General features: G+C 44.2%; 1 protein-coding gene across 3 annotated transcripts in view; it reads left to right on the forward strand.

Moving 5' to 3' along the window:
- Positions 1-235: 235 nt before the first annotated feature.
- Positions 236-27487, forward strand: part of TSHR (thyroid stimulating hormone receptor) — a 159881-nt gene continuing 132629 nt past the window's right edge. For all 3 annotated transcript variants that reach the window (XM_043472691.1, XM_043472693.1, XM_043472692.1), the window contains exons 1-2: positions 236-470; positions 753-1073. In XM_043472691.1, the coding sequence (XP_043328626.1) occupies positions 904-1073 (170 nt within the window). In that variant the 5' untranslated portion in view covers positions 236-470; positions 753-903. The remainder of the gene's footprint in view (positions 471-752; positions 1074-27487) is intronic.

Below are 27487 nucleotides of genomic sequence, written 5' to 3' on the forward strand. Positions count from 1 at the left end.
CAGAGGATGAGATGGTTGGATGGCATAACCAACTCGATGGACATGAGTTTGAGCAAGCTCTGGGAGTTGGTGATGGACAGGGAGGCCTGGTGTGCTGCAATCCATGGGGGTCGCAAAGAGTGGGACACGACTGAGCGACTGGACTGAACTGGTTTCCGCCGTCCCCCGATCTGCCCACCAGGTGGCGCCAGAGTCCAGCGCCTGCCCGGCCGAGCGCCACGCTGAGAGCCGGGGCCGCCAGGCCAGCCCGCGCGGCGACCTACGCGCGTGTCGGCGCGCGCCCCGCGGGACCCGCGAGGATCCTGCGCGAGAGGCGCGCCCCGGCCGCATCGTGGGCTGGCCGGCCACGCGTGCCCGCCTCGGACCCTCGGGCAGAGGCGCCCTGGGCCAGGGAGAGCTGAAGTTCTGCGGGACCCGGTCCTCCCCGGGAGGACAGTTCGTTCCCCTGGAACTTTGTCCGGATAAAGAGGGTGCGTGCGCGTGGATCCCGAGAGGCAGTTCCCTGGGGACCGAGCCCCGCACGGGAAAATGGGGTGACCCGTTGGGTTTCGAGACCAGCAAAGGAGGGGCAGTCCAAACCAGGGTTTTTGGAGGAAAGCGAGGCGAGGAGCGCGTGGGGGCAGGTTGGAGGGCAGAGGGAGGCAGGGAACAGACGAGGCTGGGGGCGCGGGGAGCGAAGCCGGGGAGCTGGTTTGGGCGCAGGGTTGCCAGGGCGACAGAGCCCTTAAGAGCCTCTTCGGTGCCCTCTCCAGCCTCCGGCTTGGTGCTGAAGTCACAGCCCCATCGAGCCCTCCTCCCTCCCGCCCCGCGCCGTCTCTCCCGGCCCCGAGGAACCCGAGGCGCAGAGGGATGAGAGGGAGGCGATCGCGGAGCACGCAGAGGTAGCCTGGAGCCCCAAGGACGATGCGGCCGACGCCCCTCCTGCGGCTGGCGCTGCTTCTGGTCCTGCCCAGCAGCCTCGGGGGGCAGAGGTGTCCGTCTCCGCCCTGCGAATGCCGCCAGGAGGACGACTTCAGAGTCACCTGCAAGCAGATCCAGCGCATCCCTAGCTTACCCCCCAGCACGCAGACCCTGTGAGTACCTGGGAGGAGAGGGGGGACCCAGGGTCCCAGGCAGCTGGGGAAGAAGGCTGGAAGTGCATAAAAAGAGCTTGAGAACTGGCCAGAGGGCGTGTGTGTATGTGTGTGTGTGTGTGTGTGTAGTGGGTAAACATTCCATCTGTCAAACGTGGGATTGGGGATACCCCAGTTAATCGCAACGCAGAAAAAGTTAACAAAACTTTAGTACAAGATGAAAAGTGACAGCTGTCCTTTCTAAGAGAGTTGCTTTTCTGAACTTTGCCTGAGCCAGGACCTCAATTTTACTTAAAATGTAAACGAGATTGATGACAACTCAAGAACTGATCTTTTTAATCTTATTTTGGGTGATGAAAAATTGCAAAAAAAAAAAAAACTGTTTCAATTTTTATAGTCTTTCTAAATGAGAAGTTATCTTGGGAGGTTTCTTGATTCGTCAAATAGTTGACAGAATTTGATCAGGGCTCTTTTTAAACTACAGGCGTCCTTCGGCATCCATGACAATTGGCTCCAGGATCCCTGTGTATACTAAAATCCAAGGAGATTCAAGTGTAGTGCATATCACCTACGCACATCCTCCTGTTTGCTTTAGAACACCTCTAGATTACTTGTAAAACCTATTACAGTCTAAATGCTATGTAAATAATGTTAAATACAATGTAAATGCTGTGTCAATAGTTGCCAGTGTGGGGAATATTCAAGTTATGCTTTTTGGAACTTTCTGGAATGCCCTCTACCCCACCGTTGGGTACATTCAATCCAGGGTTAGTTGAATCTACAGATGTAACACCTGCCCAAATGGAATACCCTTTATCCTTTTTATGAAGTGTATGCGTTACTTGCTCAATCATTAACTACCTGCTTCTTCTTGTTGCTGTTTAGTCACTGAGTCGTGTCCAGCTCTTTTGCAACCTCATGGACTATAGCCCGCCAGGCTCCTCTGTCCATGGAATTTTCCAGGCAGGAATAGTGAAGTGTGTTACCATTTCCTTCTCCAGGGGATCTTGTCAACCCAGGGATCAAACCCCGGTCTCCTACATTGCAGGCAGATTCTTTACCACTGAGCCACCTGGGAAGCCACACCCACTTATGCAGCACATCCAGAAACCTCCTTTTGGATAAGCATGGTAGAGATATGAAGAGATGAAATTTCAAATAATATATTTTTATCTGCATGTTAAATGTTACCAAATTAGAAGCTTAATGTTAAATAAGCTTTGTGTGTAAAAGTGTTAGTCGCTCAGTCGTGTCCAACTCTTTGGGACCCCATGGACTGTAGCTCTTCAGGCTCCTCTGACCATGGAATTGTTCAGGCAAGAATACTGGAGTGGGTTGCCATGCCCTTCTCCAAGGGATCTTCCCGACCCAGGAATCGAAGCCGGTTCTCCTACATTGCAGGCAGATTCTTTCCTGTCTGAGCCACCTGGGAAGCCCGTTGTTCGTTAAGACACATTTAAATCAATGACAATTGAGAAGATGATTGTAATCAAGGGAAGAAGACTTTTGGGGGTGATCAGAAACAGAATGGTAAGAAAGAATAGTAAAAACAATCTTGTTTTCCTATTTACTTAACTGGTTAAACCCAGTTAAGGTCAGTAAGCACAGGTAGACAAATGGAAAGCAATGGTGAAATTGTGTTTAAAATTCCCTCCCGCAGTTAGCGGTAGGTTATGAACATCTCAGCACAAGAATACACTTCTGTGCAGCCTCCAAGTATTGCTTCATTGCTCGTGCTGCCACCCCAGAAGACAAGCTGTTCTTAGCATCTTGATGTTTTGATGGAACCCTTGCCTTTACTCCTTGCGGCTCCCATGATAAAGTTCTTTTGTAGAGCCTACAAGATCCTTTGAGACCTAGTCCAGTTCTTTCAAACCTCATGGCTCATAGTCTGTCACATGTCAGGGGTGGAAAGAGTTTCTGCTACTGAGCAGAATTTCTGGAACTTTCCCTCAAGTTTTTTGCTCCCACAGGCTGCTTTTGCCTTTCCTTTCACATTCTAGTCCCTCTGCCTATAGTGACTTTTCCCTTTTCCTCATCTGGCTGATTCCTACTCCAAGGTCCAGAGTGGGGGTTAACTCCCTTCGGGAAGCCTCTCCTGGCCCATGAGTCCAGGCTCAGTGAGCTCTGTCCCCACGACAGCATCCCCCCTGTGCGTGAACTCCGGCCTCGCCCCAACACACGGGTTTTCTGTAACTCGTTATCTCTTTGAGTGCCTGTCTTAGCAGAACGTGAACTTGTCTAACCCAGGGACCCTGTCTTTCAGCCCTTGTTGTTGTTAGTTGCTAAGTCACATCTGAGTCTTTTGTGACCCCACAGACTATAGCTCACCCAGGCTTCTCCATGCATGGGATTCTGCAGGCAAGAATACTGGAGTGGGTTGCCATTTCCTTCGCCAGGGGATCTTCCCGACCCAGGGATCAAACCCCCATCTCCTGCTTGGCAAGTGGATTCTTGACCACTAAGACACCAGGGAAGCCCCATTCAACGTAGAACTACTTTAATGCTGAAAAAACTAAAGCTTGTTAGGTGAATGAATGAACAAACAGATACGCTGGTCTCAGATTGTCCACTGTGTGTGTGTGGCGGGGAGGGGGGAATGGAGACCAGAGGCATCACGTCTTCAGAGGTTTCTTTCAAGGGAGCAGAGTTTCCAGAGCCACTGAAGAGCAGGGTGGCTCTGGCCGCGGAAGGGAAGTGGGAGTCATTCTGTCCTCTTTCCTCCAAACGATGAGGAGAAAGGTAATGTCAGAGAAGGAGCAACTGAATTGGAGTCAGAAGACACATCTCTTCCTCCTTCTGTGGCTAACGGTATAATCAAGTGAGATAATTTACGTGGGAGGACGCACATTTCCTTCAGGTTAGAAGAGAGGGTTCCGTTAGGTTCTCTCTGATGCCTGTGTTGCGATAAGAATAGTCTGCGATGAGACCCATCCGTCTGCACCCACTGACTCACTGATAAAGACAGTGGTGGGGAGAGTCTGACCTTCAAAATGACGGGAAGACGGCAGGAAGCAGGGCAGGAGGGGAAGCCTTCTGAAGATTGATGTTATCATGAGATGGAGAAGAGAAAATGGACGAAAAGTATGGGGTAAATGGTTTGCTCATGTAAACAGTGACTGCAACCCTGGGCAAAAGCAGCAGAATGATTTTTAAATCTTTGGGGGGCAGTAGAACTCTTTTGTGAAAGGCAAGCTTATCAGAGAAGTCAAATACGCAAAACTCAACACTGACAGAAGAGTACTCTATGGGCAGCTCCCAGCCCAGTCCTTTATGCCTCCTCGCCCGCTGAATCCTCACAAAGTGCAATCGGGCAGGTGACTTTGTTACTCTCGTTGTATAGATGAGAAATCTGAGGCACAAGAGCGATGAAGCGGTTGGCGCGGTGTCACAGAGCTGGGAAGCGGTGGTGCCAGGGTGTGGGCCACCACAGAGCTACGCCCCGGAGCCCCTGTCGGCGGTGGAGAGCGGGTCTCACCCCACCAGCTCTTTCTGCTCAGTGTGGGCGTGAGGCTTTGGAGAAAGAAGTCTGAAAGTTTGAGATGTCCAGCAAGCCACACATAACCTCGGGGGCTGGTGGCCTGAGAAGTATGCAGTCACTCAGAAAATAGGAAGTTAGGAAGGAAAGAAAGCAAGGAAGAAAGGAGGAAGAAAGGAAGGGACAGGAGATGGGAGGGAGGGCGGAAAAGAAAGACCACGTCCAAGTTTTATCGTAGAAGGCGTTCCCAGGTGGAACAGACCAGATCCTTGTCATTAAAAACCCAATCTGGTGGTAACCCCCTTTTCAAACATAGATGCTGTTTAACCACTGCTTAGCCATGTTGCAAATTACCCTGGTGCCAAGAGCAGTTTTTCCTGAAGCTGTCTTCTAGCCGCTTAGCATGGTGCTGAAAGGTAAAGACATGGCCTCTTTGCTCACCATCCACACACCTGCCGGGTGGTCTAGGCGGGAGTTACACCATCTGTGTTGTCACCGAAGCAGTGGTTCTAAATCGTTTCCTCCACTTCACCCCGGCCCCGGTGGGCACGATACCCTCCCTTTATAGCAGTGGTTCTCACTAGGTGACTAGTGAAGGACAGCTGACATGCCTACTCCCCTGGTGGAACATTCTAGAACCTTTGATGTACAGGTGGTTTGAAAAAACTTACTCCTCCCAATTGACTGAAGGAACTTAAATGAAGCAAGCAGCATAAAATTCAGGATTTAAATGTTGCTGTATAACTGTAGATCTTATTACCTTAACGCCAAGGAGAGCAAGGTTGACCCACCACTTTCATTCAGAGAGCTGCCATCTGCTACTCCTACGTGTCCCAGACCGTCCCTTCTCTGGATGAGGAGGTGGATGGGGTTGGAGGTCGGTTCTGGGTTTGTGTGGATTTTTCCTCAGGAAAATGCCGCTTTGCCTTGCCTTGTCCTGTTGACCCACCTGCTTTTCGTTTTGTGATGGGGACAGTCACTGCTTCCACCCGCTCTGTCTTTTGCCTTCCAGAGTCCAGCGCTTCAGTGGCATAATGGTTTGTCCGTCACGTACTTGTCGGCCCTCAGTCAGGTTTCTGGAGGAGCTGTTGTGGCCTGTTGTTTCTGAATTCTGCTTCAGTTTTTAGTCATCTGCATTCTGGGTCTGCGGCTCTAATGAGTGCTCTATCCCGGTGTTTTCTAAAGAGAAGACAGTACTCACCATCTTCAGCTGTGTTGCCTTGTCTATGCTCTGCCTGTGATGTTATTTACTCAATATTTTTAGGCTGACTCACCTCTTTAACTGAAAGAAATCTGTTTAGAAGGCTTATGTTGTGACTATCACTGGAAATTAGCATGACTTGCTCTAAACAGTAGGTAACCAGAAAACTGAATACCGCAAAAACAAAATGTAATTCTATCCTAGCTCAGTACTATTGTCTGTGAATGGGGTGAGCCTCGGGCAGCTTTCTCTTTTTTATAAAGGAACAGTAATAAGTGTTCAAGAAATAACAAGGAGATACCAATCCTCCATGGTGTCCTTCTTGATATCAGGAGGACTGAAAGACAATGGAAAAGGGAATCACTTTCTCCCTGTGTGATTCACTATCATTTAATGCCTCGTGGACACTCCACCCAAAATAATCTCAAATATCTTCAAGTCATATCTGTTCTACACTCAGGGTCATGTGCATTAAGTCTACATTGCACAATTATTTTAGTCTCAGTTAGTGGTCATAACCTGAATAACATTTGGTTCCCAATCTAAAGCGAAGCCCTCTGCTTCAGCACCCACACAAGGACCAATACTTTGTGTCTTATAAAGGCAGCATCACCCCACGCCTCCAGGCTCCATGATTTATTCTGTTATTCTCTGTGTGTGGGTACAGTTGAGGTTTTCATTGGTAAGTAATAGAAAACCCACTCTGTCTAGCTTATGGAGAACAGAAATATTTTGAAAGAATTACCTATAATTTACAGAATCATTGTACAGTCAGGCTTTGAAAATAGGTGAAGGCCCACGGCGGGCAGGAAGTGGGAGCCACCGCCAACCATCTGGTGGGAACCACTCCACGGACAAGACCACAGTCACAACCACAGGACGTCTCTAGTGCTGGCCCCCGGTTGTAAACCCACGACACTCTCCATGTGCCAGCATCAGTCATTTCCCAGTTGTCCCTGCCTCTTTGAATCGCCAGCCAGAGAGTGATATCCGGTATGAGAGCTTCTGATTGTCTGGCAGAGGCTATCTGCTAATGTCCTAGCTGCTGGGGGTGAGAAGAGTGAGGAGGGTCCCCTCTCCCACTTTTGGTGGCAAAACTAACTTCCTTTGTGGAGTCAAATAAAGCTCTAACAGACAGAATTTGTGTGTCTACAGACAAAATTATTTTGCACTGTTGTCAGTTATCTACAACCTACAGAGTTGTAAAATAGCTCTTGTTGAATCACACTCAGAATCTTAGAAGAATGTGCTCTGAATCAATGCATAATTTTCCACTGAAGCACAGTGTTCCCCCTCTGTATATATGTGTATAAAATGCTGAGAACATTTACTGGCTCATAGGAGGCACTGACAAGTCAACTCAGTACAAAAAATAATTTTCTTTTCAACTTAAATCACAGGTTGAAATAAATTACTCAATAAAACATTTTACATTGGAATTGCAAGGGCAATCTCTTATGCGTTCCAACAGGCTGAGTTCAAATAAGACAAATAGCCAAATTACCATAGCAATTCTGTTTGGGCATAATTTGGGATTTTTATGTGACCCTAAGTATACATTTGGTGTTAACTATAACTCTTTTTGTTGTAAATATTTTACTGCAAAGAATGCTGCAATATATATATTTTTTAAAACTTACTGACATTTGGAGGTGATATATTTCTCCAGAATATGTTATTATGGTTACTTTCTTATGCCTCACACTTAGCCTGTCCTTTGAATAGGCTAGAAGTTCACTGAATGTGGTTATTCTTCAATAGTTTAAAACCAGGTTTTACGAGTCTAGGCCTCATATCTGACATTAAATCCTCCACACTGACCCTGTTTCCATTTTCACTGAAGCTGGTCAGTGTGTTTCTTTCATCTGTGGCCTTTCTTTACTGCGATTAAAATCATTGAAGAGAATTTCAAGTATGAGCAAAGTGGTACCATTTGTTCAAAGCTACACATTGGATTTTAAAAGGTTCTATTTAGATGTCAGACACTACTTACTTTGCTTCATTTTTGTATGAATCTTTAAGGACATTTAGGGTGTTCCATAAATGTTCAAAACAATTCTCTTCTTAAAATTACAAGCAGGCATTTGTGATTTTTCAAGCATCTTATAAATGTTACTGTCTTACATGTAGTGACATATAAATATGCCCTAGATTTTTTACCATCAGAATAGTCCAGAAATTCAAATACTTCATCGTCATCTTAACTAAACTCCCCACACCCATTTTGCACCTGGGAAGAACTCACTGTGTCCCAATTTTTTCTTTCAAAAACACAATCCCTGTATTTATATGATACACGAAGCTCTTGGCTTACATTTTGCAAGCATTAGCTTAATTTTACCCACACCCGAGTGTTATCATGATTACTCAACTCCAGTTAGGGGATTGAAATTGCCTCTTCTTATTGCCAGGTGCTACTTATATTTTGTTATTTCAGTCTTTTGTGAGCTGAGAAACTAGAAGGCTAACTCTGGGGAAAGGAGGTGGACATGTGAATAAACAGACTTTAAAGGGAGAGGGTAACTGGGAGGCTTTCCCGTGGCAAAGTCCTCAGTGGGCTGGTGACCGCTCGGTTTCCCTCTCAGCATCCTTTTCAGTTATTTCTGGCTTCATGGCCATGCTCCAGAGATTTGAGATAGCCAGAAATCTTACTTTGGGATAAATGGCATTTCATTCTAGTTATTCTTCCTTCCTTTCTTTTTCCACCGATCACTTTTTATATGCAAGTACCATTCTAGGCATTGGAGATAGATAATAAATGACCCCCTTGATCTTACATTCTAGCAGGAAAAGTAGTCATCAAAAACAAGTTAATAAATAAAAAAGGAAAACACATAGAGTGTCAGGTGGTGATTAGTGTAATGGAGAAAAATTAAGGAAGAGGGAGAAGGAATGCTGGAAGTTACATTTTAAATGGTCAGAGAAGGTCCCATTGAGAAGGTGACATTTAGATAAAGAACAGAAGGATTAAAAAAAAAAAAAAAAAACTTAAGCCAGGCTGATATCTAGGGGAGGAAAGATTCTGAATACATGCAGGGACCCAGAGTCAGGGGGGACGTGAGAAGAACATGCATAGGATGTTTAAGAAGTAGCAAGGAGAAAAATGGGGCTGAAGGAGAGTGGGTTGTGGGAAAAGAGATCAGAGCAATTATAGAGGAGCAGATCATTGTTGTACTTATATATATATTATATGTCATTATTATATATACAGACACACATTTTGTTGTTGTTTGGTCGCTAAGTTGTGTCTGACTCTTTTGTGACCTCAAGGACTGTAGCCCGTCAGGCTCCTCTGTCCATGGGATTCTCCAGGCAAGAATACTGGGGTGGGTTGTTGTGCGCTCCTCCAGGGGATCTTCCCGACCCAGGGATCAAACCCGTGTCTCTTACGTCTCCTGTATTAGCAGGTGGGTCCTTTACCACTGGTGCCCCCTGGAAAGCCTAAATTATTTGCTTAAGATTTTTCAAAAGAAGCAGATTGCTCAAATTTGAGAGTCAGATTGTTAAAAAGAGAGAAAAAAAGACTTTTAAAAGCTATCCTTTCCTGTATCCACTGCCCTTTCCAGGGGATCTTCCCAACCCAGGGATCTAGCCTGTGTTTCCTGCATTGGCAGGTGGATTCTTTACTGCTTCTTTCCTGAGGCACCAGAGAAGCCTATACACACAAATATATATATATTTATACATATATATATATATATATAATATTTATTTGTTTTCTTTTCTGAATGATAGAAAGCTAGTAAGGATTTTCAAACCCCTTCCAAATTACAAGGGAAAAAAAAAATCCCCTGTAGGTCAGGGTGTTTAACTCACCAAGCTTCTGGGTTTCTTGTGCATGGATGATAAAACGGTTCCCAGATATTATATTAACAGAAAAGCCCCGGGGTGGAAGGAGAGAGCAGTGTGATACAGAGCTGAGATGCGTTACTGTCACGGTGCGCCTGGGGGAAGCGAGTTGACTTCTGCATGAACTCTTGGCTGCAGCATGGCTAGAAAAGGCGGCTGAGAGGATCTCAAGTGATGTATAAGAGGTCTCCAGTGTAGTTCACTCTGTACCACTCAGAGTTTTCCATCATATCCTGCTCCCAGACTGAAATATATGATCTTCAGTTTTGTTCAAATAAGATACTTACTTCTTTCCTGTGAGAGAGGGAGATACAAGTCCAATCAGTCACTGAGCTCCCTTCAAGATACAGTCTTTACAAAACAATGCCAGAGGGTTTCTGACACTAGCGGAAGTCTCCTCTGTTGCAGTTGATCCCAAGTTTATAATTGATAGTTGTCATCTCTCTGCAACTCCAATTCTAGATTTCTCTCACCCTTAGAGAGAAAGGGCGAGACCAGCTGGGGTGAAGGGCTGGTGGAAAGACCCAGACTTGTACCTCCAAGGGTTCGAAACCCTTAGTTGCCTTGCCCTTATCAACTATAGTCACCGCCTTTTCTCATTCACAATTATCACTGGCCACAGAAGAACCAAGATATGTCCCAGTGAAATTCCTGGGTTCTAAACCTACTCCCTGTAGCTACTAATGTAGTGCGTAGCAGCCACCTAGCTTCTCACAGTTCTATTATCCCCATCAATAGAGATAATCTTTTATTTTCTTATTTTTCCACTGGGGTGAGGAGCCCAAATGACCAGATGATTATTATAGCATCAGGATCACTGTACTTTACTTGATGGAAGTAATCTGTCCATCCAGAACTAGGACCTCTAATCTGGCAGGAATTGAGAAGTTCCAATTCCGGAAGTAGGTCACTATGGTGATGGCGAGAGGGGCCAATCCTAGCAACAGCCCTAGCTCTTCAGACCCAGGTATTCTAGCTTTAAGGAACACAATAGCATACAGCAGCTGCTGGTTCAGTGTGTGTGTGTGCTTCATCAGGTCAGGTTCTCAGCCACGCAGGACTCAGCCTCCGAGTTGCGACCTTGTTGTTCAGATGCTCTGTCGTGTCTGACTCTTTGCGACCCCATGGCCTGCAGCATGCCAGGCCTCCCTGTCCCTCACCTAGCTGAGCCCGTGATGGGTCAGCCCCTCACTTTATTAGGCAGTCCGCTTCTGCCCGGTGAGTTACACGGTATAACACGTGAGTTACACATGTCCCCTTTGTTGTGCCTTCTCAGCCATGGAGTGTGCCTCTTGGTTGAATGTTGTGATGCAGCGTCGTACCGTTGCTTGTTCAGTATTGTGCAGGCTTTCATAGTGGTGGATCAAGAATTTTATAAGCCCTTGAATAGTGGCCCTGGTGGAGGCATTGAGATCAGAGAAGGCAAACCCAAATCCAACGTAAAGATTCTTTTTTAAATGAATCACTACTTTCTATAACAGGGAAAGGGTCCAGTGTAACCAAACTGCCAGCAAATGACTGGCTGTTTTCTGAGCAAATTTGCCTTATTAATGGTCCAGCGTGAGGCTTTGCTGTCCGCAGGTCGGGCATTGACAGAAGCGGTATCTTGACTAGCTTTGATGAGAAGGAGCCCTTCTTTGGCTTTAATCCCTATCACCATGGACGTTTCATTCGTGTCCGTTGTATTGGCACTGGTTGGCATCCATAGAAGGAGGCATCTTGTCCTCTGGGGTTGAGAATCACCTCTAGGGTGGCACTGTAGAAATTTCCTTAGGGTGAACCAGCCTCTCTTTTGATCAGTGGACTCCTGGTTTCACAGATATTAAAGCTTTCTTTTTAATGTGCATCTTCAATTGATGAGATAGAGTAACTCTATATAATTCAAACACAGCCATAGTGTGAAGAATTGGCCATAACAGTCATTTTTAGGGTTAAATTAATGCCTCGGTGCCAGAAAACTTAAGTTTCAAAAACATCTAGTCCTTCAGAGAAGATTTCTGAAAATAGTCAAGATTTTTATCTACTATGGTTTATTAATCCAAGTTACCTGCCATAAGAGTTTGAGCTACAGTATGAATTCAGTGGGTTTCCTGTCCTGCCTTAAAAAGCCCATCACTGTTACATTGTTTTCTCGTGTTATGTGATATTCTGTGTGTCAGCTCCATGTCCAGCCCGAGACTATGTGTTTTCACATACTGTATCTTGTTTAGGACTCACGGTAGCCACGTGAGGTAGTTGTTTGACTCCACTTTAGATGAGGAATCGGAGACTTAAGAAATGTCGCCTCTCTTATCTTTTATGTCACAACATGTATAAGTGAAAAAGAGTATTCAAACGCAGGTCTCCTAACTCTAAATCCAAGGCTCTCTCTACTATCCTGTGGTTAATGTCCTTAATCTGGTCCTTTTCTGTCCCCTCCCCTCCCCCCACCTGCCTTCATTGATGTGAAATTCATACAGTGCACCTTTTAGTGGTATTTAATGCATTCGTAATGTTTACAGCCATGACCTCTAGTTCCAAACTCTCATCATCTCTCAAAGCAATCTGTACTGATCAACCTCTATTCCTGCCCTGTCCATAGCCTCTGCCAACCATTAATTTGCTCTCTGTCTCTGGGGATGGATTTACCTTTTCCAAACATATTATGTAAATGGAATCATACAAGATGTGACCTCTGTGTCTGGCTTCTTTTACTGAATATAACGTTTGCATGTTCCATCAGCGTTGCTGGGATGGAAAGAACGTGGGTGATCAGACGAGTGGCCCGGGGCGGGGGTGGGGACGCAGGTGTAGAAGGCCACACTTTTGTTTCCTTTCAGAGGTTTTCGGGCACGTTCATTTCTGACACACCGGTATAAAGGGCTTCCCCACTCCTTGTCCAAACGCCTTGCACCTTAGATATAATGATCCGAGCACCAGAATCGTACACAAACTTATTCTCAGAGGCTTAGAGCTTCAGAACTAGTTTCCCATGTCAAAAGGTCTTAAGAAGACCCATCCCGCGAGTGAGACTATTTCTAGCCAGTTGGGCGAGGAACACTATGTTCTTGTCCCTCTGGATCTCGTGGTGATCTCAGTCCACACTTGTACAAAGAGGTGACTTAATAGCAATGCATGAGCCATTATCCAAAACTCTCACTCTTTTAAGAGCCAGGATTTATGCTAAGGACTTTTCTTTGTTATAGGGAAACTGCAGAACTCAAACAATACCCCATTTGTAATGGTGTTTCTTATAATCATATTCTCTGCCTCCATTAAACATTTAACCGATATGCCAAGAAAGAAAACTTGATGAGAATAAAAAAGGTTATATGAGAGAAGCAAATTATTCTTCCTCTTATGTTTACCAGACTTTACTTCTCAGCTGTTTCTTCCCAACCCACTCTGGACTTGGAGGCAGAAGGTATGTGGTCAAATCCTCACTCTCCAGGGATTTCCCTGGTGGTCCAGCAGTTAGAAATCCGCCCGCCGGTGTGGGGGACATGGGTTCAATCCCTGGTCTGGGAACTAAGATCCCACATGCCCCTGGGCAACTAAGCCTGCGCACCATGACTGCTGAGCCCACATGCCTAGATCCCGTGCTCTGCAACAGGAGAAGCCTCCGCAATTCAAAGCTTGTGCACCGCAACTAGAGAATAGCTCCCGCCTGCCGCAACTAGAGAAAGCGTACAGGCAGCGACGAAGACCCAGCACAGGCATAAATGCATCAATGATCCTAGCTCTCCACCCACTCACTGGGAGGGAGACTATTTGCTCAACTCACTCGATGCACAAGCTAGCAAAGCGTGCCAGCCCCACACACGTCATGGAGTGGCTGTGAGGATCGCGTGAGGTCATGCCGGTGGCGTGCGTGTGCAGTACCTGGTAAACCAGAGCAAAGCCTGGATCACACGTTATCTTTTTTCACCGCAGCAGTAGTGGGTCCGAGAGGCTGTGAGATCCGGCCTGATTTAACCCTCAATGTGGGCATGACAGTGACTTGGGAAGGGCAAGCTTCCATGCAGGGACCACCCACCAGCTGTCCTGCTTGAGGGCTGTGCAGCTTTATTAAGAAGAGCAAAAACACGTGTGCGCTGCACAAAACGGACATTCTCCAGATTTACAAGATTTCTTATCTTCTTCCAGAGCAATTCATCCCCTAGGAGTTACTGTGAAGAGCGAAAAGTGACCATGATTCTAGCTGGGAGGGTCTCTGTCCCAATACGGCTTGTAAATCTCTAACAAAGGTTTATCTGTTCTGTGTCAGAGTTTGGCTAAAAAGAACTGTTAGTATTTCCAGACTCTCCAGATGCCCCTATTTAATGCTTGGCTGGCCTTCTTATGTAGCATAACCAAGTTGCCATTTCAAAACCATCCTCAATCCCTGGAATCTAAAACAACAAAGCCAGAAGTTCTGAAATGCGCTCTACGAAGCATGGAAGAATCCATGAAGGTTTTGGTCTGACTCGGTTCTGTGTGACAGTGGACGTTCTGGTTCATTTCACCCGTTTGTTGTTGTTGTCGTATTTGTATATATTTGGCTGCCTCAGGTCCCAGCTGCAGCATATGGGGTCTTAGCTCCCCAATCAGGGATCGAACCTGCACCCCTGCTGTGCAAGGTGAATTCTTAACCCCTGGACCACCAGGGACGTCCCCCTTTTGCTCTTTAGAAACAGCAATTTATACAAAGTGTATATCTCATGACCAAAAAAAAAAAAAACATAAATAAAAGGACCTGGAGGGGCTATGCTTTCTTTGTATACTGTATCCAACATCTTCAATGTCAATAGCAACAAAGTAGGGAGGGGAAAATATCGTGGTTAAAGCTGTGTCAGCTAAAAGTCATCGTAAAGAGTAGAGGATGGAGGTGTCCATGCAGTAAGGAAATGCTTGTAAGACTATGTGACAAGACTATAGTCAGCATGGTCAACAGAAATGGAGATCAGAAGTCAGGAGACCTTCAGTGAGTCGTGAACGTTTCAGCAAGGCACTTAATCTTTCTGTGTCTCACTGTTTGTGAAATGGAAGCCAAGGAATGGCTCTGTCCTACCTTGAAGAACTGGTGGGAAGACCAGGGAAGTAACTGTTCAAGTGTACAGGGGGCTCTTCATTTCTCAAGAACGCTCTTTCTTTTTCAGCGGAGTAAGAATACAGGGGGGTTATGCTTATCAAATGGAGAAGGAAGGGCAACCCACTCCAGTGTTCTTGCCTGGAGAATCCCACGGACAGAGGAGCCTGGTGGGCTACAGTCCACGGGGTCGCAAGAGTCAGACACAAATGAGCGACTAAACTCCTACCACCATCATCATGCTTATCAAATATTCGGGAACACAGATGTATCATATAGGGATGTTGGGGGAATTTGGCTACAAAAACAAAGCAATAGCAAGTCCTTAATTTAAAAGCATCCACGTCCATCCTTACCTCCTCCACTCGTACAACAAAGGAAAAGGAATCTTTCCTCCTGTTTCCTTTGCCTGCTGGTCTCTTCATCCTAGACTTTCCCCCTCTCTCTTGCTTTCCCAGATTCTTTCCACTGTTATCTAAACACACTTGAGTTTCTGTCTTCTAAAAAACACTCCTCTATAGTTCTTACATCTTAGTCCATCTGCCACTCTTACTTCCTGGTCTCCTTCCCTTCACAGCAGAGCAGTCATAGTTTTCTCAAGCCGCTCTCTTGATAGTTTTACTTCCCATTCACTCTTTAGCTTAGTGCAATCTGGCTTCTGCCCCCATTACTCAACTGAAAAATTTCTTTGCCAAAGACACCAACAACCTTGGTTGTGAAATTCAGTGGACGTTTTTAGAGCCTTCCCTGGACTGAACGTTTGGTAGCATTTGTCGGTGATGACATCGCCCTTGGATTCCCCCACTTCACACTCTGCTTGCCTGGTGCCTCAGAGTGGCTCTCTGATCATCCCTGAGGGTCGGGCTGCCGTTGCTCATTGAGGGCAGATACTGAGATGCTGAACCAGTTGGGGGACACAGTATCCTAATGGGACACAATATCCTAATATGCAACCTGCATAATGGTACTCCATCATGGCAGAGGACACTTCAGTTGTGCCTTTGGAAAGCTATTCCATTGTTCTATAAAATCAATTATTTCTAGATGATATGATGCTTGATATGGCCAGTGGATCCTGTGACACGGGTTCACCGCCCCCCCGCCCCCCGTCTCCTTCTCTCTGAAGCAGGTCTCGTGGTCAGATGCTCTGTTGTATGAGATTCTATGCCTGTGGATCAGACCCTTTGAAATCTCTCAGATAGTGGTGAGGCCCTCGAGGCAGGAAAGGTGAATAGTGACCAATAATGTCCACTCTTATGACGATAAACCACTGGTCCTTCTAGGAAGAAAGGGCTCAGTGGGATTAACTTGTCACCGAGTGGGCATGTGGTGCTATAAAGTAATAATGCCACACTGATTTCTTTTAATAACAATTGAACTTTCACTGTTTGTAGTAGCCAGATCAGCCTTGATAAGTGGGTGGTGGGTATTGGGTATTGGTATTGGGATGGGATGGAGTCTCTGTTAATGTTCCATTTATGCTAGTTCTGGGGTGGCCAGTGACAAAGACGGGCTTCTGGCAATTGATGAGATGATTTTATTCCCACGAGGAGCTCTTGAGTGAACGTTGCTGGTTGGAGGAGTCCATGTTCGGTGGAAAGGGTGGGTTCTAGTGCCGCTGCCGCGTGCGGTCTCTGGCTCTGGGCTTCCCAGGGAAAGCACAGCAGTGTTGGTTCAACCCCTGTGACAAATCCCGCACGTGCTGTAGTTGGAGGCTGGCGGTTAATTGCCTCTTGACAACTAAAGCAAAAGCTGTTTCTTCCAGGGTGATTGGAGTGGTCTGTCTCCATGACTGCCGCATTCATTTTCCTCTTTCATCTTTTCTGTTTGTACATCCTTGGCTTTCTTTACAAGCCTCTCTTTTTCTACTCATCACTCAAACGCTGTCATTTATTAAGTTCTCTTCTCAGACCTCACTTCCCCTATCTGGTCCACTCCAATTCGCATATCGAACGAGATGCTTGTTCAGTCGCTAACTTGTGTCTGACTCTTTGCGACCTCATAAACTGCAGCACGCCAGGCTTCCCTGTCTTTTGCTATCTCCTGGAGAGTGCTCAAATTCATGTCCATTGAGTCAGGGATGCCATCCAACCATCTCATCCTCTGTCGTCCCCTTCTCCTCCCACCTTCAATCTTTCGCAGCATCAGGGTCTTTTCAAATGAGTCAGTTCTTCGCATCAGGTGGCCGAAGTATTGGAGCTTCAGCTTCAGTACCTGTCCTTCCAATGAATATTCAGGACTGATTTCTTTTAGGATGGCCTGGTTGGATCTCCTTGCAGTCCAAGAGACTCTCAAGAGTCTTCTCCAACACCACAGTTCAAAAGCATCAGTTCTTCAGCTCTCAGCCTTCTTTATGGTCCAGCTCTCACATCCTTACGTGACTACTGGAAGAACCATAGCTTTGACCATACTTTGTCGGCAAAGTGATTTCTCTGTATTTTGATATGATACCTAGGTTTGTCATAGCTTTTCTTCCAAGGAGCAAGCTAATGAATTGCAATTTCAGATCTTTGGGCTGGGTCTATTTTCTGAGCATTAGATCTGTATCATCTAAATACCTGTTAGATATCCTACCGAGTCCTAAAATTTAGTATTTCCAAAAGTGACCTCATTATCTTCTTAGCCAAAACACTCTGTCTGCTTATTTCAGTGAATGGATCACCATTTACCCAGATGCTCAAAATGAACTCCATATAATAGTATCTTTGATACTGTCTTTTCACACATCCCTACTGTCAAATCCATATCCATTACCAATGTAAATATCTCTTGGATCTGTCTCCATTTCATTTATGTTATTGCCATGCAAATTCACACTACCACCATTGTTTTCCAACTGAACATTATAAATGGAGATTCTTTTGTCTTTATTAAACACAGCAGTCAGAGTGATAAATCTAAAATGTACTAGGGTGGGGTCTCCATTCCCTGTTTAAAATATATTATTGCCCTCCAGTGCTCGCAGGGGAAATTCCAGACTCTTTACATGGTTTGTGAAACCTGTGCGATCTGGCCCTCTTCTCTTTTCAGGCAGATCTCTTAAGAGTTTCCCTCCATTTCAGTCGCTTCTGTTATTTCAACCACTTTTCATTATTTTTATATTCTAGAATGTGTATGCACTCTGCTGCTCCTGAGCATTTTTTGCGTAGGCTCTTTCTTTTTACTGGAACATTCTTTATCTCCACTCCTGTTTTTCTTCTGATTAACTCTTAACTCATCCTTTACTTTTTAAAATTATAATTTGTATATATAAAAGGACAAAATTTAGCAATGCAGATAGCTATGTATTATTATCAAGATTAACCAGAAGTTAACACTGGACCTTATTTGCTTCAGCTCTGTCCTTTATAGTTTATACTTTGAATAAATAAAATGTAATAGAAACAGTGAAAGCCCTACCCTTAGCCTATCTTTTCCTTCCTTCCCAGCTATAGGTCAAGATATAATTCTATTGTCTTCTGCCTTCTATTGTTGGTATTAGAAATCTGCCCACAGTCCATTGTCGTTCTTTTCACAATTTTTTTTTATCTGTGACTTCTGTTTGCTTTTAAGGTCTCTTTGTCTCTCGTTGTCTTTGATGGTCATCAATTTTACTAGAATGTGTGTAGCTATTTTTTATTTATTTGTTTTGAACTCATCCTATTTTAAATGAGAGTTATCAGTCATTGTCTCTTTAATATTGTCTCTCCTCATTTTCTCCATTTTTTTCTTCTGTAAAGCCCTCTTAGATGTATGTTGGATCATCCATCTTCCATTCTTCTGTCTTAGCTTCTGTTTAATGTTTCCCAATGTGATATGTTTGTGCTATGTCTTGTCTATTTTTCATAGCTTTGTCTTCCATTTCACTGTTCTTCTGCTGACTACTTTCCTGTTTAATCCATTCAGTATTATTACATATATTTTTCACATCTGTTATATTACAGTCATCTGTTCTTTTTTAATGTTGCTCTTTTCTTTTCGTGGTTTGGGTTACATCCTTTATGTTTTGAATTATTTTAAACAAACTTATTTTATTGCCACTATGAAATTGCTCCATTTTCTGAAATTCTTGGGGTCTCAATTTGCTAATTGTATGGTCTCCTAGCTCTTTCATGGTGCATTGTAACCTTATTTTTAAATTTTGGATTATAAGCTGACCTTCAGCAGAGCTGTCCCTGAGAGTCTTGTGCAGTGTGGGCTGTGAGCTGGACACATTTTATCAGGAGCTCTGCATTGGTTTGTCTGAGCAGTGGCAGGGATTTCATCACTCAGGTCCACATTTTGTGTTACTATCACTGCTTGGGTGATGCCTCAACCAGGCAGCTGTTTGAATGCTAACTCAAACACCTGCATCTGTGGGTAGGTGCATTCCAGCCTCTCAAGAGTATTTTTAATATAGAATGTGTACAGGAGATATACAAACTCTGGCCAATGCGCCGATCTTTTCTGGCTCACATTTTTTACTAAGTGTATAGCCATCTTATGTTGCCAATATTAATGTTACAGCAGCATCTTAATTCTAACTGTGCCCTTCACTTGTGCCAAGATCTGTTCTTAGGACAGTGTCAGCATTAAAAGCCAAGCTCCCAGGTTAATGAGTCTGGCCGTTCTTTCCCCGTTATCACTTTCCTGTTTCTAGAGCACTCGTGAGGCTTCCCATTCTGTTTGTCATTCTCTCTTGATACCAGGGGAGTTTATCTATTCACTGAAAGAATCGTTATGTATTACCCCAAATTTATAGGTGGTTATACTGGGAAGGCTTTTTGGATTATATAGACTTCCAGGCAGTCTCAATCTTTCAGTTTCTAGATTATTCATTCTACAGATATTTTATTATCTCAGGGGTTGTGTAGGGTGATGGAGACAGTGTCTTAAGGAAAACAGATATAGATCTTATGCTATCAACTTTACGATATAAATTAGGTATTAGTTTCTAGGCTTTTCTCAAGTCTAGATTACATAGACCTAATTCAGCACTGTATGTTTCCTCATTCTGTCACTCCATTTTACTTGTATATTGTCTTGTCTGTGTGTTCTAGACTGGACTATATAATCTCAGAGATGGTGGAGAATGTCCCCTTGATTAATGATGCCAGATCACCTTGCACAAAAGCCAGCATATAATAGGAACTAGAATGTAATTGTCAAACAATTATTTCCAAAGATACTTGAAAATATTTAGTGTCTTTCTGAAAATTCCATTATCAGCCTTTTATTTCCCCCATCAATTGCTTCTTGGCCTTTTGACTAAGATCAAATGTATTTCTCCCGTCATTCTGAAGCTGCAGACCTTTCTTTTTTTTACTCAAGTTTTTTTTTTCTCTGCATATAAATTTGTCAGGCCTCCTCTATATTGGTACTTGGTACCCTCTGAAGATAGCATTCCATCTGTTTTTCTGCCAAGTACTACTCCCTTCCCATTCCTGCATCTGTGAGTTCTCTTAAAAGCCAGACTTTTAGACTCTGTGGGAAAAGGCGAGGGTGGGATGATTTGAGGCAATAGCATTGAAACGTGTATATTACCATATGTGAAACAGATCGCCAGTCCAGGTTTGATGCATGAGACAGGGTGCTCAGGGCTGGTGCACTGGGATGACCCTGAGGGATGGGATGGGGAGGGAGGTGGGAGGGGGTTCAGGATGGGGAACACATGTATACCCATGGCTGATTCATGTCAATGTATGGCAGAAACTATCACAATATTGTAAAGTAATTAGCCTCCAATTAAAATTCATTAATTAATTAATTTAAAAAAAAAGCCAGGGAATGCATTTGCAGCAACATGGATATACCTAGAGGTTATCATACTAAGTAAAATAAGTCAGAGAGAAAAAAGGAAAAATATCATATGATATCACTCTGTGTGGAATCTAAAAAATCATACAAATGAACTTATTTACAAAACAGAAATTGGATTCACAAACTTAGAAAATAAACTTATGGTTCCCAGAGGGGAAAGGGGAGGGAGAGATAAAGTGGGATTTGAGGACCAACAGATGCATACTACTATATATAAAATAGACAAACAACAAGGACCTACCGTATAGCACAGGGAACTATATTCAGTACCTTGTGAATCTATAATAGAGAAAAACTTGAAAAAGAATATATGTATATGTGTGTTACTGAGTCACTTTACTGCATACCTGAAACTAACACAACATTGTAAATCAACTATATTCCAGTTTAAGAAAAAAAAGCCAGGCAAAGCAGTCTTGGTGCTTCCCATATGTCATTTCCAAAGCAATGCTGTTCCCCCCAAGGGACAGCTTTCTGTTCACTCGAACACCAGATGCCAGCATTTGTGACTTCTGGCCAATTCTCTTACCTCCTGTTGTCCCCGTGACACCTTTTCTTTATCATTTCTATCTGAGTACTTCAGTTCCAGTTCAATCCTCTTTTATTAATTATGTTTTAATTCTACTTCAAATCTTTGGCCACCTGATGGGAAGAGCTGACTCATTTGAAAAGCCCTGAGGCTGGGAAAGATTGAAGGCAGGAGGAGAAAGGGGATGACCAAGGATGAGATGGTTGGATGGCATCACCAACTCAATGGACATGAGTTTGAGTAGGCTATGGGAGCTGGTGATGAACAGGGAGGCCTGGCATGCTGCAGTCCATGGGGTCGCAAAGAGTCGGACACGACTGAGTGACTGAACTGAACTGAACTGAATTCTACTTCAAGTCTTAGGCTGCATCCCACACTTTCAAATTAAATTAAAAACATAAAACCTTGCATCCCACAGTTTTTCACTAACAGCAGAGCTCACCCTGAGCTGCAATTTCTCCATCAGGTGCTCAGCTCTGGAAGCCCTCTCTTGTCTTCCAGTAACTGACAAGTCAGTACCTTGATTAGGTTAAATTTCTAATGCTAACCTTTTCGCTGGGTGTAGTTACTCCTCAGTTCAGTTCAGTTCAGTTGCTCAGTCGTGTCCGACTCTTTGCGACCCCATGAATCGCAGCACGCCAGGCCTCCCTGTCCATCACCAACTCCCATAGTCTACTCAAACTCATGTCCATTGACTTGGTGATGCCATCCAGCCATCTCATCCTCTGTCGTCCCCTTCTCCTCCTGCCCCCAATCCCTCCCAGCATCAGGGTCTTTTCCAATGAGTCAGCTCTTTGCATCAGGTGGCCAAAGTACTGGAGTTTCAGCTTCAGCATCAGTCCTTCCAATGAACACCCAGGGCTGATCTCCTTTAGGATGGACTGGTTGGATCTCCTTGCAGTCCAAGGGACTCTCAAGAGTCTTCTCCAACACCACAGTTCAAAAGCATCAATTCTTCAGCACTCAGCTTTCTTCACAGTCCAACTCTCACATCCATACATGACCACTGGAAAAACCATAACTTTGACTAGACGGACCTTTGTTGGCAAAGTAATGTCTCTGCTTTTTAATATGCTGTCTAGGTTGGTCATAACTTTCCTTCCAAGGAGTAAGCGTCTTTTAACTCCATGGCTGCAGTCAGGTTCTAGTATCTTCCTTTCTCTCCCATGCTCCTCGTTGCCACTGTCTGTTCATCTTCTGTTTATTCCTCACCCCCTTTCTAGCTTACTTCTGCCCCGTTCTTCTACCAAAACTTGCTATCCTATGGATATCAGGGCTTCTTTTCAGCCTTTATCTTCTGGATGATTTCTGGCCCTTGAATTTATTGCCCTTCCCTTTCCTTTTTACCCATAATACATTTATTCTAAGAACTGGAAGCTCCGTTACAAGCTGTCTCCTTTGCGTGCTAAGTCACTTCAGTCATGTCCGACTCTTTGTGACCCTATGGAATACTGGGGTGAGCTGCCATCCCTCCTCCAGGGGATCTTCCTGCCCCGGGGACTGAACCTGCGTCTCTTACGTCTTCTGCATCGGCAGGCGCATTCTTTACCACCAGTGCCACCTGGGAAGCTCCTTTAGGGGTTTCCAAATTTGACTATGATTAAAATTGCCAGGAGAGCTTATTAAAAATTATGGTTCCTGGGCCCCATTCCTGAAGATTCTTTCCTAGTAAGTCTGAGATAGAAGTTGGAAATGTGCGTTTCAACATATTTGTTCATTTGGGTAAAAGATGCCTGTGGTAAAAATTTAAATAATACTAATGGGTAAATTGATCCAACCAGTCCATCCTAAAGGAGATCAGTCCTGGGTGTTCACTGGAAGGACTGATGCTGAAGCTGAAACTCCAATACTTTGGCCACCTCATGCAAAGAGCTGACTCATTGGAAAAGACCCTGATGCTGGGAGGGATTGGGGGCAGGAGGAGGAGGGGACGACAGAGGATGAGATGGTTGGCTTGCATCACTGACCCGATTGACATGAGTTTGAGTAAACTCCGGGAGTTGGTGATGGACAGGAAGGCCTGGCGTGCTGCGATTCATGGGGTCGCAAACAGTCGGACACGACTGAGCAAATGAACTGAACTGAACTGAACTGAATGGGTAAATGCTAATTTGTAAATTATTCGCCAACCTCCATCTTAAGTTCCCTAAGGCAAACACTGTTAACAGTTTCTTGAAGATCCATCCATACACAAAAGTCCATATTTTAATACATGTTTCAAATGACTTTGATGTAGGTGGTCACCAGTCTTGGGGAATCTTTTACATTCATTCTTCCCTTGACATCCTTTATGCTGGCTGTCCAATGTCTCTAATAGGCTGACTCTTGTCTTGTTTTTTATTGATTTATTCTATTTATTATTTGTTTGGCTGCACTAGGTCTTAACTGGCATGTGAAGTCTTAATTTCAGTATGTGGGATTTAGCTACCCCACCAGGAATTGAACCCAGTCCTCTTGCATTGAGAGCATAGGTTCTTAGCCACTGGACCACCATGGAAGTCCCAACTCTGTCTTCTGGACTCACGCCTCTTACTTCTTCTGACACCCAAGCATGGGCATTCCTTAAGGTCTTCTCCTTGATCTTTTCTATCTTCTTCCTTGACAATCCCTCCCAGAGCCATGAATTATTCAGAGAACACACTCATACTTCAGTCTCTTGCTCCAACATTTTAACCTCATCACAGGACCAAAATTTTTCCTACTTTTTAGACATCTCTGCCTGGTTGTCTGGAAGGACCTTAAACTGAACATCCAAAGCAAATGCCTTTTCCAATCAACAGAGCTAGTCACCCTTCACTCTTCCCCGCTGTCTTCTGTCTCCCATCATCAGTGACTCTTCTGCCTCTTCAATGTGCCTATGCTTCTGACACGCTTCACACTTTCATTCTCTGCAGTCCAGGTTCATGTTACAGAATCTTACACACTGCCTTCACTAGTGTTCCCCATTCTCCTGCCCACTGGTCATCACCCTCCTAAGGCCAGGAACTCTGTCTTATTTCTGTGTTCTCAGCACCTTGCTCTCTGTCACATGGCAAGTGTTCTATAGCTACACTGAATCAATGGATACATGATAGTACATGTGCTGCCGAAGCGAGCACTAATCAATGAATACATGATAAAGCCCAAACTCAGCTTGACTGTTGAGATCGTTCATTGTCTACTTCACCACTGTCTTTGACTTAGATATTCATTTACCCCTGGATTCAGCCCAAGTCAAGTAGCCACACTCTCCTGCATGCACGTTATACTTTTCCTTTTGTGTTCCTTCATGTTTGATTCTCCTCCTGCCTGAAATGCTCATTTGTCCCATAAGTGCCTATCAAAACCCTAACAAATCCTGCAAGCTCAAATGCCTCATTCTTCACAAATGTTTCCCAAATCTCTAAAGCCCTCGGTTCCCACAGCATTTGGATTCAGAAAGTGCACCTGTCAAGTTTATAAAGTCACAGGATTTTAGATGTGGAAAAAGACTTTGGAGGTTACCTAAGGCAACCCTGTATTTTACAGCTGAGACAACCAAGGCCCAGAAAGAATAAATGTTGTTCTTGAACCAGTGACCCATAGAGCCAGATTTAGAAGGCAACTCTTGCGAATTCCTCTTCAGAGCTATGGTGCCCATGCAATTATTTTATCTTCTCTTCTAGACTATTAGCGCCTAAGGCAGCAATTGGATTTTATTCAGCTGTGCTTCCCTTGTAATATCTAATCTAGTGCCTTGCAGGTTCACAGAATTATCCTGAATTGAAATGAACTTTAGCATGCTAGTTAATTAATATTTTTAACTAATAGCCATCTCGTCCTGGATTCCCTGGAAAATATCATTGATATTTTAAACTAATAGCTGTCTTGTCCTTTATCATCTTTGAGCCAGGGGTTACTTGCTGATGTGAGAGTGCGGAGTCGGAGAAGGAAGGCAGGGACGGCTGGGAAGCAAGGTACTGCTGGGATGTTCTGTACGGCTTCCTCCGCAATGAGGCAGGAAGAAGCTTGCAGGTCACATGGCCAGTGCATCTGCAGAGCCATGTAGGGGATCTGGGGACAGGCCCTGCGGGAAACCCAGGCGCTGGGGCAGCATGTAAGAAGGCCCTTACCTACTCCCCCCACCGCTTGGTTCCCACTGATCCAAGTCACTCCCCTGCAGTTACAGGTGCAGCGTCTGGCTTCTTTGATGGCTCCTTAGAAAGCCAGCTTCCATGTCCAATTAGAAGGTTTCTCATTTGAGTCCAAAGTAGAAGAGGATGCACCTAAGAGGTATCCAATAAAATATCCCTGACCTGAGCCTGTTATGATCGTTACTGCGTTAGCTTCCATATTGATGCCGGAAAGACAAGACTGGTGGCAGCTTTAAGACAGAGGCCTGAAACAGGAAAAACTTTTAAAAATTCTTATACAATAGTGACATTCACGAATAAGAAGGTTAAAACACAGATTGAACAAGTCCTAATTTTTCTCTCAATCAAGAGAGAGAGAGAAAATCAAGTCAATCATTTGCGAATTCATACATGGCTTTTAAAATCAGTATTTTCTCTTACAAAGTCATTATGCTACATTAAAAGATCTATAAACTCCTCTTTCCATTACATTGCTCAGTTGAGTACAAAAGAGTCCCCCTTTTAACCTGTCCCTTTCTGTCCTCATATGTTAACGCACATCTTGCTCGCCAGTGCCCAGGACATAAAAACACTCGAGCAGGGAAAAGAACTCTTTTTTCAGACAAGTGGTTTTACCTACTTACAAAAATGACTTGAGAACTTGGACACACTTCAAGAGCCTCTGAATATTTTTCTTCAGCAGAAATTCCAGCCCAGACGTTCAATAACCCAGGTTTGTTTTCAAAGGGGAAATAAAGAAACAAATTTCGTAAGGCCAGGCCAAAATTTGAAAGCAATTAATGATGACAGGTCCAAGGATTTTGCTTCATTTTTATTATTAACCCTACCACCCTTTCCAGATTTTAATGTCGGATACTGGAGATGAGGAGGGAGAAAAGTCTGGGAATTGAAAATAAAACTCAACACAACGGAGGCATTTACAAACCATGTTTATAGTAAAGGAAGAGTAATTAGAGGATGAGCAAGTGGTCAGATGAGACTGTAACAACAGATGACAAACAGGAGCTGGAGGAAGGCTCACAGACTTCCAAGTTTGAAAGGAGCTTTGCAGACCAAGCTCAACTGACATATGGGAGGAGAAGTTGCTTTAAATTAATTCACATCGACACGTTCAGAGGCTGCTGAAGAGATGCAGTCATCAGTCTCTGAGGGTTCTGTGTGGACTATGGGGGACCTTGGAAAATAAGTGTTCAACAGAAAAATGGGACCATTTCGTCCTGCTTTTCTAAATAAAGGGAAAAGATACTTCTTATTTGCTGGGTCGTTTAATTGCTCTGAGTCTCTGGTTGTTCTGTAAATTGAGGATTATTTACTAATCCTATTATCCATCAGAATTGATTTGAGAATTAAATAAGATATGTAAGTCAATCATAAATCAATATTAAAATGTTAGCAAGTGTTTAAATCTCTTCCTTCTTTGCATGTTCACTGTACTTTACATGCATTTCTGTTATTTATTGTTTAGTCACTAAATCATGTCCAGCTCTTTTGCAACTCCATGTACAGTAGCACGCTAGGCTCCTCTGTCCATGGGATTTCCCAGGCAAGAATCCTGGAGTGGGTTGCCATTTCCTACTCCAGGGGACCTTCCCAACCCAGGGATTGAATCCGTGTCTCCTACATTGCAGGTGGATTCTTTACCACTCAGCCACCAGAGAAGCCATGTTAATACCTAAACTTCTGTTATAGGTCCTACATGTTGCCTGATGAAAGAGCTTTTGTGCTGTTTCCTGACTGGAACATGAAATACTCAAGAAGGGAGACTGTGACTTAATTCTTCCTTTGACCCCACAACCCCAAACAGGGACTAGCACTTAATGGGCACTTAATCAATATCTGCTGAATGAGGAGATTAAAAAATAATCCTAGTAGGCTATGCCATAAATCAAAATGTGCTGGATGAAATAATCGAGATAAATATAAACCCTATAATCAGCTCTAAATAATAAATTATACACTTACAGGATGGTCTTAGTACTAGCCCAGATTTCATGGTAAAAACTTCTCGGAGCTTTAGTTAACTATAAAAAGAGCCAAGAGGCAAATTAAATTTCTAAAAATATTAGTATTAATTATATGAATAGTATAGGGCATTCGAATCAAGAGAAATGATAGCCTCCCTGCATTTAGCACAAGAAGATAACAGCTGTCCAGCAATGGAATGGGCTCCTCGAGAAGACAGAGAGGCAAGTGTTAAGGCCCAGGCTAAACCCCTGTGGCTTAGACCTTCTGCTGATAGAAGGCCCTTCTGTGCCTAGCAGAGTACTGAGCACACAATCCATACTTCCGAAATACTTTTCTCAGGCTGATGCCAAGGGAAATGATCACATTTATTCTGAGTGCATGCTGCTCTGCCCAGTAAAGTTTAGAACTGGGCAAATTATCCAGATATAATCTCTAGCTGCAATTTATCATGCACT

This window comes from Cervus canadensis, chromosome 6, assembly GCF_019320065.1.
Source record: "Cervus canadensis isolate Bull #8, Minnesota chromosome 6, ASM1932006v1, whole genome shotgun sequence".
Classification (NCBI taxonomy): Eukaryota; Metazoa; Chordata; class Mammalia; order Artiodactyla; family Cervidae; genus Cervus; species Cervus canadensis.